The sequence below is a fragment of the Photinus pyralis genome, unplaced genomic scaffold (genome assembly GCF_008802855.1).
Source record: "Photinus pyralis isolate 1611_PpyrPB1 unplaced genomic scaffold, Ppyr1.3 Ppyr1.4_LG2, whole genome shotgun sequence".
Lineage (NCBI taxonomy): Eukaryota > Metazoa > Arthropoda > Insecta > Coleoptera > Lampyridae > Photinus > Photinus pyralis.
In genome coordinates, this window is record NW_022170403.1 from 31,970,794 (window position 1) to 31,988,656 (window position 17,863).

At 37.4% G+C, this 17,863-nt stretch overlaps 1 protein-coding gene across 1 annotated transcript; it reads right to left on the bottom strand.

Moving 5' to 3' along the window:
• Positions 1-675: 675 nt before the first annotated feature.
• Positions 676-3,847, bottom strand: LOC116164629. The gene is made up of 6 exons (XM_031478829.1): positions 3,576-3,847; positions 2,773-3,470; positions 2,145-2,717; positions 1,740-2,085; positions 977-1,667; positions 676-920 (listed from the first exon to the last, which is right to left on the bottom strand). Exons 2-6 carry the CDS (start codon positions 3,184-3,186, stop codon positions 788-790), a joined length of 2,157 nt encoding a protein of 718 aa, XP_031334689.1. The 5' UTR covers positions 3,187-3,470; positions 3,576-3,847; the 3' UTR covers positions 676-787.
• Positions 3,848-17,863: the final 14,016 nt, after the last annotated feature.

A 17,863-nucleotide genomic window follows, 5' to 3' on the forward strand; every position in this document is an offset into this window, starting at 1 on the left:
CTCCCCCCGAAAAAAAATTGCACATAATCCTACATAATGGAAATGATTCCCTAACTTCCAATCGAATCGAAATGTAACAAATCGAATCGGAATGTTTAGTCAAATCGGAATTGTTTGCCTAATAATTCCGATTTTACTAAACATTCCGATTCGATTTGTTACATTTCGATTCCTTTAGAGTTAGGGAATAACCCTCATTGTTGGTTTATTTTTTCTTAGTGTGGTAAATATCACATCTGGAAAGGATTATACGTTCTCCAGATCGTACCAGCACACGGAACCCAGCAGAATTCGCTTTGTCTCTACACAAAGGGAAACAATAGATTCCACAAAGCGGAACTCTGTAACTGATTTTTTAATGTTTTGGAGCTTTCTCTTTAACCTTTGAAAGGCAGTAAATAATGTTTATTCTTCCAAAATTTTAAATTTGGAATATTTTTCCTCCAAAGCGTAACCATTATGTTTACTATGCCCCCCCCCCTTCCTAAACCTCCTGGGGATGGGCTGATGCTCGCGTTCCGGTTCTCGAAAATTTCCATTCCGAGCACTCCAGGGAATCGTTATTCGCGGTACCCCATTATTGTCATCGCCAATGCAATTTTATAAATATGGGACAAGTGACGCAATTATTTTATTGAAAACATACGGTTTGGTGTTTCACCATTGTAAAACATGTCACTAATGGTACTTTTATTTGAAAGATAAATTTTAATACAATTTTACATATAAACTTAAATATTAGGTAAATAAAAAACGAACAAGCAGGTTTGCATTTCCGAAAAAGTATTTAATTTACCATGTGTACCGTCCTAATGTCCATATTACGACATCGCCTTGAATCCACTAATTCTGGCAATAATGACTGCATGTAAAATTCTTGCAGCTTTTTTTCCATATGTTGTGTCCAAAAGATGTCATCCCTATAAGAATGTAAGTGCATGAGTATTTCGCTAGACATATTTTGTAGGTAACATACCTTCTTATTTCCTCAACATGGATTCCCGCTGTTGTATAAACTATAAAATAACAGTTGCTTCTCTTGGTGATGTGCATAATGCCTTGGAGTTGATAGTAATAATTATGACTCCTTTTTAGCATAATTCTATTGTTTTCCTCATCTAAAACACAATAGTCAATTAATTTTAACATACATGCCTCAACAGGATCGTGGTCGCCACTTTTCAAGGAACTCTTAATTTCAACTATACTGTCTTCCCCAACTAAACCGTCAGGAGAACAAGCCAAATACGGTTTTTCTTCATCGACGATGAGACCGCATCTGGTTACCTTTACTTGATATAGGCGTTCAAAGTGCTCAATGCCATTTACTTCGCTCTCCAATCCAAATTGTGTGTATTTGTTTCCTCTAAAAGAACTATACAGTAAGTGTGTTACAGTTTTAGCTGTGGAAGTTGTCTTGCGTAATTTGCAAACTTTCCCAAAATTAGAAGCTGTTATTCTTTTTTTACGTTCAATAATCCATAAATCGCTTTTTGATTGGTTTATTGTATCACGCTCAACATCTCTTCTGTTTAAGTTCTTCAAATCTTTTAGAAATTGGGCTGATTTTAGTTCATATTCTTCCAAGGATAGGTCAGGGATTGCAATTTCGTCCACCATACCGTAATGTTGATCAGCGGTCTGAAACGCTCTTTTCTTGATATGATCTAAAACAAAAAGAAATAATTACAAATAAAAGACGCGGAAAGGGGGCGAGTGATTGTGATAAACATACTTACGTTTTCTAGATCTGTTGTTGTACCGATGTAGTTGGGCGTCTAGGAAGATTTGTGTGTAATGTCCTGGTGGTCTTCCACATAGCTGCTTATGTAAAACGCCTAATAAATTACGTTGTTTGCAATTGTAGGATATGGCCGCCAGTTCACACCTTAATTGGTAGGAATTTTTGAGTGAAAAGTTTATTCTTTTACCTCCTACAAGTTTAGCTATGATGGAATTATAAGTTTCCGCAGGATTATTGTCTGTATCATACAGTAAACTAGAGGCGTGATCCGCAAGTCGTTGTATAATGGTATTAATTCCACCTAGGATCCCGTTTTGGGTATATATATCAACTAAATCATCCTAAAAATAAGAAAACACCTTTAGTATGGAATTAATAAATAGCAAATCAGAAACATTACCTTATTCTCATCTGAACCTTTGCAAAAGTAATCTTTGCAATGTACATGGCGGCCAAAGATATGGTAGGGACTATTCAATATATCCTTCTTTAAATTGTCAATCTTGTCATCAAGTGCATTATTTTCGGATTTCCTGTATGCGATAGCCCTTATAACTGCATTGCGGAAGCGACCTAGCATTGATGGATTTGACACATACTCTCTGTGAGGTTTTGAGTATTTGGTGTCTTTACTCAAATCGCTGAGTTTATTTATGAAGTTTCGAAGTAAATGATTGCGACATTCAATTTTTTTTATGTAAAACGATGGACCGTATGGTGCGATTTCAACTAAATGTTTGTAAACGCTACTGTCGCCATCCCCAATTAGTTTTCCATATATAAGATTGTGGCGCGTTATGGAATTTTTAAAACCTTCACCTACAATGGCTGATTCCATGGCTGTAGACGTCTTAGACCAGTTTCGAAAACAATCATGGTCTTCTTCTTTACGCCCTCTAGCACATAAGAAGCAGTACTTATTTTTGACACCCATATGCAAAATTTTCTTTGTTTTGGCTCCAATGATAGATGCCTATAACAATGATTGGGTTATGCTTTGAATAGATAACGTATTCTTATAAACTTACCACTCCTGAAAGGGCAGAATAATTTTTACGATAAGATCGCTTTGCCCATGCACCGTCAGCTATAACGCCAATGACTGGTATACCATCTTTCATTTCATCGGCAAGCTCAGCTTCTTCTTTTGCAGCGACAGTCATCAATTGTTGATTTAATGCATGTACAGAAGGGTATATGGCATTGTGATTTTTTAAATAGGTCACGTTTGACATTTGCGGTATATCCATGGCTGCAAGCAGCTCTGCTAATTGACTGTATCCAATTCCAATAGATAAGGACCCAATAATACCAGCTTGATTTGTGGAATGAAATGTTGCACTACCACCGCAACTTCTTACGGAATCTATTTTCCCACACACTTTACATTTAAACGTAAATATGCTTTCTAAGCCTTCAATTTTTTCCGATTGGATGTCCATGTCGAAGAAAGAGCAACCAAAGCCATCATGATGCCAAAAAATGACCAATCTCTACAATTCGGCGACCAGATAAAAATAAGGTATCTTTTTGCTCGCAATGAGGTTCTGTTTCTAGATCACTTTCATAAAATGACATTTCCGAACCGTGTTCGTCTTCATCATTGGTTCCACTGCCTGCTTCATGATTGACGTCTGATAAATGTTCTTCACATTGAACCATGCAATTAGGTTTGTCATCTTCTTCTATACTACTAACAACATTCATTGCCATTTTGGTTAACTTCCTGAAACAACACAAACCGTATAAGTATAGGTATACGTAGCATGTAAGATAAAATTAGAACATGTTCAATTATTTAAAAAAACTAACATAAAAAATTTGTACTTACGCTTCTCGGGCTTTCTGCAATATCACCTTCCTGCTCCGTTTCTTGGTGGTGAAACTTTTTCTTGCTTTAGGCATTTTACCACAATACACACTTTAGTACGTTTGATATAACGCAAAAGTAAGTAAACAATATTTGAAAATCGCTAGGGAAGTTCTTTTATATGAAGTAGAGACGTAATTATATCATTATTATGCAATTAGTTTTTGAGATGCTCATTATTTTGTGTACAATATATCTATTTTTGATAATGTTTTTCAATATCGTAATGAGTAATTATAGGTGATTACAGGTGAAATCATAAGTTACATTATCGATAATAAATTATTTTATGTTTCCTATGTAATGACATTATTTACACAATTATTGCAAAATCTCCTAGAATTTGAAAATAAACATAATTACAACAAATGCAGGTATAGCGTTAAATATTTATAGAATTTTCCTGAATTGACAGTGATTATGTAAATTAGGTAAATATAATAAACCCTCATTAACTCAACAATGAGAAGGTACCTGTGACCTTCTTGCTGCAATTGGTAATGTGTGTTGCATAGCCTTAAATACAGTAAGGCGCAATCTTAAATTTTTGCAAGTGTTTAGAGGCGCCTTAAGGAATATATTTATTAACAGAAAACCGAACATTCATATGTTATTTGTAACAAGAAACGAGGTGACGAGCTTCTAAGATAAGACTGTTTACGTAATAATAAACATTTAAAGATCGTTTTCTATTGCGAACTATTTGCGATTACCTACCTTAAAACATTATCAATCAATGCTAAATACGTCTTATAACAGTTATAACATGGAAGATATCAATGACGCTGACAGTAAGCTTTATCAACTTATCCTAAAAGCTAATAAGCAGCAAACCGAAGAAATAAAAATTAAATTAATCACATGAAAAACTCGTTAACTAAACAACTGCACGAAGCTCGCGAAGAAATTGATTTTCTCAAGCTTAAATGTGAAAATTTGGAAAGAAAGGTTAGAAAAAATAATTTAGTAATATTTGGAGTTCAGTCGCAGGTGCAAGATAACGTTTCGCAAAAAACTGTTCAACTATTAAAACACGGCTCTTGGGTGCAACGTTACGGATGGTGATATAAACGATATATACCTATAAACTGGGAAAATCTCAAAAGGCTCCGATACTGTTGAGTTCACATCACAATTAAAAAAACGGAGCATCTTCTACGATAAACAGAAGCTGGCACAGTTAAAAGAAACCGGAATATCGTTATCCAATGATCTTACCAAGGAAGATAGGGAACGAAAGAAAATACTTAGAAAACATCAAAAATCCGCGCAATTACAGAACTTTGATGCAAAAATAAAAGGCCTGAAGCTAATAGTTAATGGTAAGGCCTACACGGCATCGGAGCTGGAAAAGAAACTTCAGCCAGTCGAGAGGGAGGACGAGAGCAAAATTGAGAACAACAAGGAAGCCATCATAACCGTACCATCTACCACCAACTTGTAGACCAATATCTAACAAGAAGAAAGAAATCCACCAGCGTCCACCTCAAAGCAAACAACAGTTTGCACAAGAAGCAGCAGCAAGAAATAAATCCCTACCATTCATCAAACGATAAGATACTGTTATTTACTTAAAATAAAATTTGTAAACCTATAGTTCTTTAGAGTCTCCTTTTAATTTGCTTTGCACCATACTCAGTGTCTAACCAAAGATTTCATTAAATAATAATTTTATAATAGTTTAATAATAACATATTCAATTATGATAATGGATAACTTTATTAAAGCATATAATTATGAATTTATAAACGCAAAAAATATAGTTAATATTAACGATTTTAAAAACTTTGTCTCAATTAATGATTTTAAAATATTTCATATGAACATACGAGGTGTTGTAAAAAACATTGACCAACTATTTATGCTATTGGGTTGTTTAGCGGTCGACTTTGAAATAATAATCCTAACAGAAACACATCAATTACATAATCCAAATATTTTCCATATCCCAAATTATGACACTTTATATACTGCAGGTCAAGTTAATAAAAATGATGGAGTACTGGCGTTTATCAAATCCAGCTTAAATCAAGAAATATAGAGATAGGTCTACTCAAGTGTCTGAATTTAAAAATTAATTTGCCTAAAACGAACGTAAAGGTACTGGCTATATATAGATCACCTAGTGGATGTCCAAAGCAGTTCAATCAAGATCTACATAGCTATCTAAACCAACTAATTAAATCTCATATCAATATAATAACAGGCGATATAAATATCAACATACTAAACGACGACACGTACACAGCAATACAAAAATATTCTCAATTATCATGGATTTACATCATACATAAACGAATACACAAGAATTCCAAACGAGACCTGTTTAGATCACTATTGGGTATACAGGGTGTTACACGACCGTTCGAAAAAAAAAAATCGGGTTGTAGAGGGCATCAAAACAAGCACTTTTTCCAAATAAACCGAGGGTCCAACGTGTTTCGTTTGGGAGCCACCCCCCAAAGAGTGTTGAAATCTGCATTTCTTCTTTAATTTTTTTCTCAGCAACCATAAGAGTTACAAAGTCGGGTGGCATGTCTTTGAATAGGTTTTTGGGTATGCTCTTTCCGATTTTGCAATTTTTTTTTCAAAATTCCTACCCCTAAAGGGCGCACCCCTAAACTAGGGTGCAAAAAAAAATTCTGATTTCGACGAAATTTGGTATCTGGGGGTTTTTTAACATGAAAATCACGAATCTGAAATTAGTTTTTGAAAATTCGAAAAAAAAAGTTCCACTGCAATTCTTGGCGGGACAACGAAAATAGAGATAATTCCACGAAATTTGTTGTGTACATACTAAACGAGTTAAGGAACAAAACTGTCGAACAGTTTTTTAAAATAACTTTTCAAACAAAAGTTATACTCATTTGAATGTTGGTCCTTCGGGTCGCGAAGTGTCCCAACCCCCGTGATTTCACCCGCGGAAAAATTCAGCTGTTTTAATTAGTTTTCCCCAATTTCTAATCATTTCACCAGCATGAAAAAGGTTTGAACCGGTAACTAATTTTTTCTAAACCAGGAGGGTAGGTATGCCCTTTAGGTTGAAATAATGTCAACAATAAGAATGCGCATAACCTGTATTTAACTTTATTAAAAGTAATTAGGAAATCTGGTAGAATTTATTACAAAAGAGGTACATCATTGTTTCAGTTTTATTTAATTTTAGTTGTACTAAAAGTTTACTTGTGCTGTAAAAATTGTTCAAGAATTTAGTAGGTTGTGTTTGTTCTTTTTTGTAATTAATAATGTGGAAGTTAAGAAACATGTAGGTAAAGAATGTATTGCGTCTCTACGAAGATTAGTTAACAGATGCTTGACAAGGGGACTTTATCAAAATAAAATGTAATTGAATGAGATAAGCGATGACACAGATGTAAAGTATAGAGATAAGAAAATGCATTGTAAACAAGTGTTTGCTTTTCGTCGGCCTTTAGCGAAGTTAAAAAACGTGATGGAGACGATGAGGACTTAAAAAATTTGGCACGGATCTAACGAGACTGTATCAGGTTATTTGATATAGTGTACGTACGTAACGTTTCATTGCGTTTCAATTTTAAAACACGATTATTACGCCGGTCGGCCTTTGTTTTGAAGTTTTGTTGTTTATCAGTTAAAATTGAAGAAGAAGTGTTACAAGTGTTAGTTTTCCGATTGCTGTACAGTCAGTGTGCACTCATTCAGCTACAAGTTATAGAAGAGGAGATTTCGTAAATGTTAAAGTGTGTACCCGAGCTGCCATTTCAACTTTGTCAGTCGTCATAGAACTATCAGTGCTGGCGATGTAAGAAAAGAAAGAAGAAAGTTTGTGTACACTTGTGCGTTTATGTTAAAATAATTCTGTGAAAGGTTTTCGTAATTTATCGCATCTGTACAGGCGGTTTCAGACTAAAAACTTAAATTATCACAACAAGGTAGTAAGTACTTTTGAGACTTATTTGTTTTTATTTGACGGCTTGCATAAGGAAAATGTTTCAAGTTGCTGTTAGCCTTCAGTTTATTTGTTTGTTTTGTAGAAATGTTTATTTTATTTTACCGTGAGTTGTTTATGTATTACAACAGGCGCCCCACCCAGTCACTGAAGCGTCTGTATATAACTCCACATCAAAAGCATCCTGGTGAAGATCGTTAAAGGCACCTATAACAGTTTGGCTCCACCAGCGTAGGTCCTTAAGCGTAGTTGATGTCAAAGTGACAAGCGCGTTGTAATTTTCGTGACTGGCAAGAAGTGCTAGATATTGTTCTCTAGCTAATAATTTTGTATAGAGCCAACCGTACTTTGTAGCGGGGCATACCGCAACAAGCGAACCAATGAGAGTTGCTAACGCGCGAATGGAGTCTTTGATTGCGGACTGTGTGTGTAACCTTTCTAATTTAGATAAGGTTTTGTAGACCGGTCGCTGTTGCGACGGGGTTGACGAAAACGGAATACAATATCCTTTTATCCAAGACAGTGGCTGAGGGTCAGTCGTAATTTTGGTCCAGGTGTGGTAAAAAAATTGTAAGCGACCGGCGGGTAGCAATGTACTTACCTCTACTGTCGACGTTTGTTAGTAATGGTAGCGTGTTTTTGAGGGCTGGCCCTTCTGTGGCTGAGCTCTGCCCGTTGAGCGAGCCGGGCGATTGCGGTTTAACGGCCCGCTATTATAAGGCCGGCTAAGGTTAGCGCTCTCTCTCCCCTTTTCCCCCCTGGCAAACTTAGGAAAAGTCCGCCTGGAGGGTCGGTTAAGTTGGCCCCCCCCCATTAAACATTTCGTTATGATATTACTATGTAATAATGCGCTCGATATGCGCTCAAACGCGCCGCTGAAAGTAATTTTTGCGCTGTTAAAGTTTTTGAGATATTTTGAAAAACATTTGGGGGGGTTCAAGTTCACGCAGCCCCCCCCCCCCCATTATGCAATTTGGTACATCTTATGATTCCAAATTGTGCCTGTAGTTATGCGCTAAACTGCGCCACTGGATTAACATTTTGCGCCACTACCGTATGGCCATAACGAAAGACAGAAGGTGGGTGGGGCTAAATTGATGGTTTTAAAAAAGTGCACTTTCTTAAAGATTCTTAGTGCTATATGTTCCCTTTAGTTATGCGCTCAAATGCGCCGCTGAAACTAACTTTTGCGCTGTTATAGTTTTTGAGATATTTTGAAAAACATTTGGGGGGGTTCAAGTTCACGCAGCCCCCCCATTAAGCAATTCGGTATTACTGGTGATGCCAACTTATGCCTGTAGTTATGCGCTAAACTGCGCCACTGGATTAACATTTTGCGCCACTCCCGTATGGCCATAACGAAAGACAAAAGGTGGGTGGGGCTAAATTGATGGTTTTAAAAAAGTGCACTTTCTTAAACATTCTTAGTGCTATATGTTCCCTTTAGTTATGCGCTCAAATGCGCCGCTGAAAGTAACCTTTGCGCCGTTTAAGTTTTTGAGAGATTTTGAAAAACATTGAGGGGGGGGGGAGTTCATCACGCAGCCAACGATGCCAACTGGGTGCACGTTGAACGATTAAAAAACGTTTGCTTTAATTATGCCGTCGGACCAAGAAAAAAATATTTTCCTACTAAACCATAAACATACGATTTTCTATTTCACACTTAGTATTTAGGTTTTATTTGCATTTCTAAACAATTTTTTCTACACCATCGGTATAAAAAAACTATCTTCTATTTTGTGTATATACTGCATTCGCAGTATTGGAAGTAATTTGCATAATTCAAAATCCAAACGTTCATGTGCAGCATTGCGGCACAAAGGGCTTCATAACGACCTTGAAAAATTATCATTAATGTTATCACAATTGTCGTTTTCGGTTTTGCCTTATTTTGATTTCGAAATTCATGGAGGTAATTGGTAAAAGTAATGTACCTACGTAATTTGGTTGTAATTTGCGTATTACGGGTACCTACGTAGAATTCTGGCACTCTGCATCGATTACTCACCTGTAATACGCACACTATTACCTTATAACCTTATGACATAATTCACTATAGCGGCCCATAGGTATATGGTATAGCTATTCATAAATCATACCAAAGAGTAGGTACTATGGTACTCTTTGATCATACTCAAGATTAGCATGCGGCGCCTGAAAGTAAAAATGCCAGTACTTTACTGGACGTGACTAACAGGAAGAAGATAGGGATTAAAGTAAAGCAGGTAAGGTAAGAGGTAAATGCAAACGTTCCATTGTTGTCGCTCCATAAATTAAACACTTCGTGATTAGCACATGTAAGGTGCCGCCGTTGTCGGAATTTGAATTTGATGCAGTGATGAATAACGTATAGTAAACAACAAAACCATCAGATATACCAAATTGCGTAATGGGGTGGGGGGGGGGGGGGGCTGCGTGAACTTGAACCCTCCCAAATGTTTTTCACAATATCTCAAAAACTATTACAGCGCAAAAGTTAGTTTCAGCGGCGCATTTGAGCGCATAACTAAAGGGAACGTATAGCACTAAGAATATTTAAAAAATGATCAAAGTCCTCGTGTGAGATCGAAGGGACTTCAGCGCATTTTTGTGTGGCAGATCAGTGTATTATTAGCCAATATTGACTCCACCATCAATAAGATCTTGCCGAAAGCTACCACGTTCACTTTGTCGGTACCATTTTCTCACTTACCGTGCACTCGCAATTCGCGTTTGAAGTTTTGACTCCACCATCAGTAAAATCCTTTGGGGGTTACCATATTCCGTTTGTCGACACCCACTTCTGATCACCCGCAACAATTCGGATTTGAAGTTTCGACTCCACCATCAGTAAGATCTCGTCGGGGGTTACCACATTCCCTTTGTCGATACACAGTTCCGACGTCCCGTTCATTCGTAATTCACATTTTGGTAGATTTCGCTAAAATCCCGGCATAAAATCGTATTCAACTTTTGGGTACTTCACATAGCTCGACCTTCTATTAGTGACACGAGAAAGAGAGACCGCGATTCGCGCTGTAAGAAACTTTTGGGCGCCCAAAGTCGACTACCCCTCGAAGCGCGCCGCGCAAAAGGTGGTTTATTTCGCCCATAGGAAAAAAAAACAAAATTGCGCCACGCAGGAGTTGTGCGCGTTGACAAGATCTTCCCGACGACACCAATTTGAAAACAATCGGAGAAAAACTGTAGAAGAAGATAGATAAAAACTGAAAAATCTTCAGGTTAGTATAATACGCTCGGGGATGGCGTCCAGATGTCGTCGACTCCAAATCTTGTAGCCCCATCCCTAACGTTCTTAATTACACGGCCCCGATAGTTACATGTACACTCCTTGTCTTTTTACAAGCGTTTTTCTACGGGCGTGCATTTACTGCCAGCCAGCCAGCCAGCCAGCCAGCCAGCCAGCCAGCCAAAGTGAGATTAAAAGCTACTTTTTACAAAAAAAAATTTTTGCAAAAATGAGCTAAAATGCGCTAAAAAGTGNTGTCTTTTTACAAGCGTTTTTCTACGGGCGTGCATTTACTGCCAGCCAGCCAGCCAGCCAGCCAGCCAGCCAGCCAGCTAGCCAGCCAAAGTGAGATTAAAAACTACTTTTTACAAAAAAAAATTTTTGCAAAAATGCGCTAAAAAGTGCACTTTTTTAAAACCATCAATTTAGCCCCACCCACCTTCTGTCTTTCGTTATGGCCATACGGTAGTGGCGCAAAATGTTAATCCAGTGGCGCAGTTTAGCGCATAACTACAGGCATAAGTTGGCATCACCAGTAATACCGAATTGCTTAATGGGGGGGCTGCGTGAACTTGAACCCTCCCAAATGTTTTTCAAAATATCTCAAAAACTATAACAGCGCAAAAGTTACTTTCAGCGGCGCATTTGAGCGCATAACTAAAGGGAACATATAGCACTAAGAATGTTTAAGAAAGTGCACTTTTTTAAAACCATCAATTTAGCCCCACCCACCTTCTGTCTTTCGTTATGGCCATACGGTAGTGGCGCAAAATGTTAATCCAGTGGCGCAGTTTAGCGCATAACTACAGGCATAAGTTGGCATCACCAGTAATACCGAATTGCTTAATGGGGGGGCTGCGTGAACTTGAACCCCCCCAAATGTTTTTCAAAATATCTCAAAAACTATAACAGCGCAAAAGTTAGTTTCAGCGGCGCATTTGAGCGCATAACTAAAGGGAACATATAGCACTAAGAATCTTTAAGAAAGTGCACTTTTTTAAAACCATCAATTTAGCCCCACCCACCTTCTGTCTTTCGTTATGGCCATACGGTAGTGGCGCAAAATGTTAATCCAGTGGCGCAGTTTAGCGCATAACTACAGGCACAATTTGGAATCATAAGATGTACCAAATTGCATAATGGGGGGGCTGCGTGAACTTGAACCCCCCCAAATGTTTTTCAAAATATCTCAAAAACTTTAACAGCGCAAAAATTACTTTCAGCGGCGCGTTTGAGCGCATATCGAGCGCATTATTACATGGTAATATCATAACGAAATGTTTAATGGGGGGGGGCCAACTTAACCGACCCCCGCCTGGACGAAACAGTAGAGGTGTGTGATACGGCGGGGCCTTTAAGTCCTTCCCAGCTTTAGCCACTAATTCTGCAGCTTTTATTTGCTCTCCCAACTCGTTTCCAAAGAGAAACTGAAGCGGAGTAGATTTTTCGACTATAACCTTCACAGATTTGCTTAGAGAAAGATAAATGAGAGTACGCCGGAGTTGTGACATTTGATGGAGAAGGTCTAAATGTATGCGACTTGTATCACTCAATCCTGCCAATAAGCGAGCTGTCAGATCTTGGGAAATAATTTCTTTATTCTCAAGAATTAAATGAACAGCTGAGGCTAGGGCCGAATTACCGTGACTTAGTTGGGTCTGCATTTGCAAGTATGCATTGTCACGTTTTAGGTTAGGTCCCGACAAAATAGAAGAAATCTCCGGAATAAGAATTGGTGGGGTCAAAGCGACGCAATTCGATGTCAATTGATAAGATTTGAATAAAGAGTCGCGCTCCGAAGAACCGAGGCCATTAGCTGCAATCACATGACTCCAGCGGGAGTTTAAAGCTTCGTGAAGGTTGAATGGCGCCGGGGTGTTTTGTCGGGGATCCTCTCCTAAGACATGCAAAAATACCTCCGGCAAATCGTCTACATTATTAATTTGTAAAACCGGAGACTCCTTGTCGTCAAAATCGGGCGGATCTGGAGCCCCCTCGCTGGAGGTTACAGTCGCAGCTGGCGCCATTTTGCGCCGAAAATGATCGACCAGTCGTTCCGCGCTAGCCGAATCGTGCAAGAAACGATCTGCGCTGTCTCGGTGACTCCGCGCCGGTCGGGCTGCGATAATCACGAGCACAGCATTGCCGTGGTGTTGCCGAAGGTCCGGAGGCTTTGGGGCTCCAATAACGCCGGCGGCGAAGGGAGCTGCGAGAACAAGAACGGCGTTTACTTCGAGAACGTGTACGATCACGATGGCGGCGTTTGACCTTGCGAAGCTTACGTTCCAACTTACATAATCGTTTTGCCAAATCTTGTTTTGAAATACTAGCCTCCGAGTCGCTAGAAAAGTCTTCTGAGGGACTCATACCTAACTAAAACCCTAAAAACCTAAGGGTAAAAGGAATTAGAAGTTAAAACTTACAGATGAAAACCTACAGTTGAAAAAAGTGAGGTGCTAACACGATGTGTAGGTACGCAACGAGCACTAAAAGGTGAATGGTGTATAATCTAAGTGATATCTTCGGACTGGACACTTCATATAATTATGATTAAAATATTAAAATGCCACCTTTGAGTATAGATAAAAAGGTGCTTCTCAATATGTTTCATTAATGATTAACCTTAATTATTGTTTGTGATATCCAGAACTTATCATCATATTATAGAAATTTCTAGAGAGCTCATGCAAATTTCATTACATTTCAATTGACAATCTTTGTAACGAGATATGATCTAGTGTTCTCATCTCGTCCATTTCCACCGAATAGAGTCGACTACAAACAATGTTAGCCTCGGTATGGAACTACGCAAAGGGCAATTATATAATAGGAATATATCCTATTAATTATACGGTTGCCTAAAACAAAAGATTAATTTGTCTCGGAACACACAAGTCAGCTATACAAAGATGTTTTTTGGATGGTGATACCAAACATTAAACAAGGTTACGAAATACATTAAAATAATGTATTCTCATTAAGTTGGGTTCAAAAGGCAATGTAAATTACGTTTTGTACATTTACTAAATTTTTCTTTACAAATTGGATTTCAACTAACTTCATTTGTATCGAATCATAACGGGAAATCAGGATAACGTATTTAGTATGTAGTTTATGCAATACGCCTAGCTCCAACAACACTATGTATTGTTTGTTGCTAGCTCACGTTACTAGTTTTCGACATACGTTGTGATTTTGTGAATATGTAGCTTTGATTATTATATTCAAAGGTGAATGGTACATTGGCAGTGATTATTTATCATTTATAGTAAAAAAACAGATATCTTGTGTAATTTCTCAGGATCTGGGATGTAGTTGCTGTGGTGTAGGTACGAGAGGGAGGCTTAATTGAAACGCGGTATATTTTATACACGTTGAATTGATTCCACAAAATACCCACAAAAAAAGTTTAATTTAGATTATATCGCAAACACCTATCTACGGTTCGGATCACTTATACCTACATTTTTACCGAAATCCATAACAAATTCCAGGACCAAATAAACCACTTGCAATAGAATGAAATATCTTGATAGCGATGTGTAATCCGAATTCAACTAATTTCACGAATCTTCCCCATTTTCTCAACTCCTTGTTCTGAAATTACAATGAAAAAGATGAAGGGGCCCGAGTAAAGAAAACTTTTGGCTATTTTCTACCATCCATGACCCATTAAAAATAATCCAGTAAGTAATCTTTCTTCCTATTGGTAGACTGTTGACATTACCAATTTAGGTCGTAGAGGTATTGCGGGGGATCATTACCAGATAGATGTCTTCTGTTTATTGTTTGTTCATTGTTTGTTGTTGTTGTTTTCTAATATCCTCTTCATCCATTTTTCTTCTCTTCCTCTCTTTCATTATTTCACTCTTGCTTTCTTTTTTTCGTTCTACTGATTCACATTCAGGCTATCAATATCTTCTTCTTTCTCTCCTATCTCCTCATTCCCGCTTCTGAACATCACAATTAGGTACCTCCCTTACGTGTTTCAGCACCCACTACCTTATCCGTTCTCTCTCTCTCTCTCTGTTGCTGTACTTCTAGATATCTTTGTATCTTTTTGTAAGTTCCTCTTCCATCTTTTTCCCTATTTCTCTCCTCCTTTCGATTTCTCCCCATTCGTGTACCCATTTCTTTCATATTTTTTCTTTGTTCCTTTTATTCTCATTCTTGTTGACAAACATTTTATTCTCTTTCTCTCCGTTCCTCGAATTTTATCACTCTGCGCTTGATATCGCACCACGATTTCCTCCACTTTAACTCTGTCTTAGTATTTTCTCCATATCTCTTATATAAAAGTGAATAAGTGGACATCCCTGTCTCAGTCCAGAACACTTCAGACTCCTCCCATCCATACCCAAGTTATTGTCTCACTTTAATAACTCCTTCAATTCTGTCCTTTATATTATTATCTATTTTCACATCCTCCATAATTTTCCCTTCACCTTTGCTACTCTATCAAACGGTACTTTTAAATCAATGATCGTGATTTTCCTATAATAGCCTGTTCCTTTTTAGACCCATTTCCATCGATTGGTGATCCTTGTTCCTACCTTTTATTTCTTCTAGTAGTTTCTCCCTTTACTAGTATGTAATCACTTAAGCACATCTCTCTTTCTCAAATGTATGCGTACGCTCTCCCAATCTCCCCTGGCCCCCATATTTTCGTTTACAATTCTCTATCATGTCGTTTCCGATGATTTCAATAACAGTTCTTCCGCTTTGTTGCATTCTTCTTGTCTTGAATTTTTATTCTGTTTTGGCGTTTAAATCTCCCTCCCAATATTAGCACCTCCTCCTCTTTTCCTTTTACAATATTTTCCGTTTTACATTTTAACTTTTTCATTACTTATCTGTTCTCTCATTCTCACCCCTTCCACTCGTCGTTCCTTTATGCCTTCCGCCTCTTTAATTTGTTACCTCGTTCATCTCTTTTTAGTGTATTTTTCTCAAAGTGAAAAATCGCTATTGGCTGCACTTTGACGTCCGTTCGGCCGTCCGTCCGTCTGTCCATCACACGTACTCCTGTACTACTGAACCGATTTTGGCGATATAGGACTCCTTTGAAAGGGCTTGGTCCAAGGATTGTGCATACCCATATTTAATGGTTTTGCGCATGCGCAGTCAAAAATTTGGTTTAACGCATGTGCAATGCTAACTTTTTTATTTATGAAGATATTTCAATGAATCTTTATATGTAAACACTACGAATATAAGTAAAATTAACGACATTTTCAAAATGTTGTTTTGCGCATGCGCAATGCCAACTTTCATATTTATGAACGCATTTAAATGAAATTTTATACATAGGTATTTGGCATAAAGACAAATCTAACACCAGTTGCAAACCTTGGTTTTGCGCATGCGAAATGGCAACTTTCTTATTTATGAAAGGAAATATCATATGTAGGCACCTTGAATGAAACTAACTAACGCATGTTGTATGTTTTATTTATGAAGGTATTGTATGTATTTGTATACGCTCCTCTATTTTTCATTAAACTGTATAGACTTCGACAATAGGCGACTCATTTGAAAGAGAATGGGGTAAGGATCTCGTGCCTACCGGTATTTTTCCCTGGTACTATCATTAATATTATTAGGAGGAAAATACGCTCTCGTCATTTGTGTTTGCATAATGACCGTCTACTGGCATTTGGCAACCAACCAGTGGAAGCGTACCTTCCCGCATTTACATTTTGTGCCTAGGAAGTACTAAATAATGCTGTTCCCTGTTTATGTTCCGGATCTGAATAACTCCTGCACTAGCTAGGGACATTTAGAAGGTGCCAGTATAATCTTTAAAGGGTATCAAAAAGCTGAATGCATATTTACTTGATACTTATTCAGTACTAAATAAAACTCCTGTTTGCTTATGTCTCTGTAGCAATATTCCGTGTACTGGCTAGGGGTTTTAGACGGTAGCGAGTACAAACATATCCACAAACGCAAAAAATTATTCCGTGTATATTTAGTACCTAGAAAGAACTAAAAATAGTACTCTTATATACTAATGTGTCGATTATCAAGACCCAGTGTGCTGAGTAGTTTTCAAACTCCGCTAACCAATACATTAAAATATCAAGGCTTTTAATAAGTAGCAATTTTTTCATCATACGATACTACAGAGTACTGTTGTACTGCCGTACACTAGCTATCTTCACCCACGACGGAGAAAAATGGAATGATTCATATTCTCCTCTTTCTCGTCACATAGTCTGCATTTCCTTTCTCCTTCTACTGAATATCTTAATGTTCTCTCCTCTTATTTGGAACATCTCAACCTTGCTATTATTGTGACCTTTTAGGCATTCGATACTCTCTCCGGTATCTTGTTTCCTCGTTAACTTTTCTACTTCTTCTTTTTTGTTTCTTTTATTCTCTGCCGCTTTCCATCTATAATCGTAATTTTTTTATTCTTTGTTTTCTTTGTTCTCACCATTTTCATTCTGTGTTCACTTTGTTGGTAGGCATTCCTTCGCCATCTCTCTTACCTTACCACCTTGAGTCCTGTTTTCATTTTTACGTTTTTCATTTTAGTTTCTTCTTTTAGTATGTGTTTTTTCTTTCAGGTTCAGTATACCCATTTGTAATATCTTCTTGGTATTCTTTCCAGCGCCTTACATTTCTGTGTACATAGTGAAAAACTCTTCAAATCCGTCTTCATGCCAATTAATTTTAAAGATGTGACTGTGGGTCACCTAGAACAATTATAAAGAAAGAACGTGTTTTAAAATTTGGAAGAAAAAGTCGTCAATACTGAAGCTGCAATTACTTATTAATTATCTAATGAATTAAATTAAAGAAATCAGTAATTTTTCAATATCTACTCGTATTGCTTTATAAAGTTGAAAATCTTTATCTTTGTGATAAAATATATGTTCTTTATTTGTTATAAATACTCAATAATTATCCCACATAATTAAATGTTGTAACGAGTTGAATAAGCCAATATATTGCCATAAGTGGTATTTTTAGAAGGTTTTACTTATTTCGTAATTGCTTGCTGTCCACGTCAATATCTCGAAAAAGGGACTTGAAGGAAAGCTTTGAAATTAGATAATGTTTGTAGAGGACCACAATGCTTCC

What these genes read in the sequence shown, in the direction of transcription:
- LOC116164629 (XM_031478829.1), bottom strand. Translation starts at nt 3,186, where the DNA reads ATGGACATCCAATCGGAAAAAATTGAAGGCTTAGAAAGCATATTTACG. An exon ending in CAACAACAGATCTAGAAAAC is followed by an intron (nt 1,668 to 1,739) that starts GTAAGTATGTTT and finishes TTTTTGTTTTAG; the next exon opens with ATCATATCAAGAAAAGAGCG. An exon ending in CATGTTGAGGAAATAAGAAG is followed by an intron (nt 921 to 976) that starts GTATGTTACCTA and finishes ACATTCTTATAG; the next exon opens with GGATGACATCTTTTGGACAC.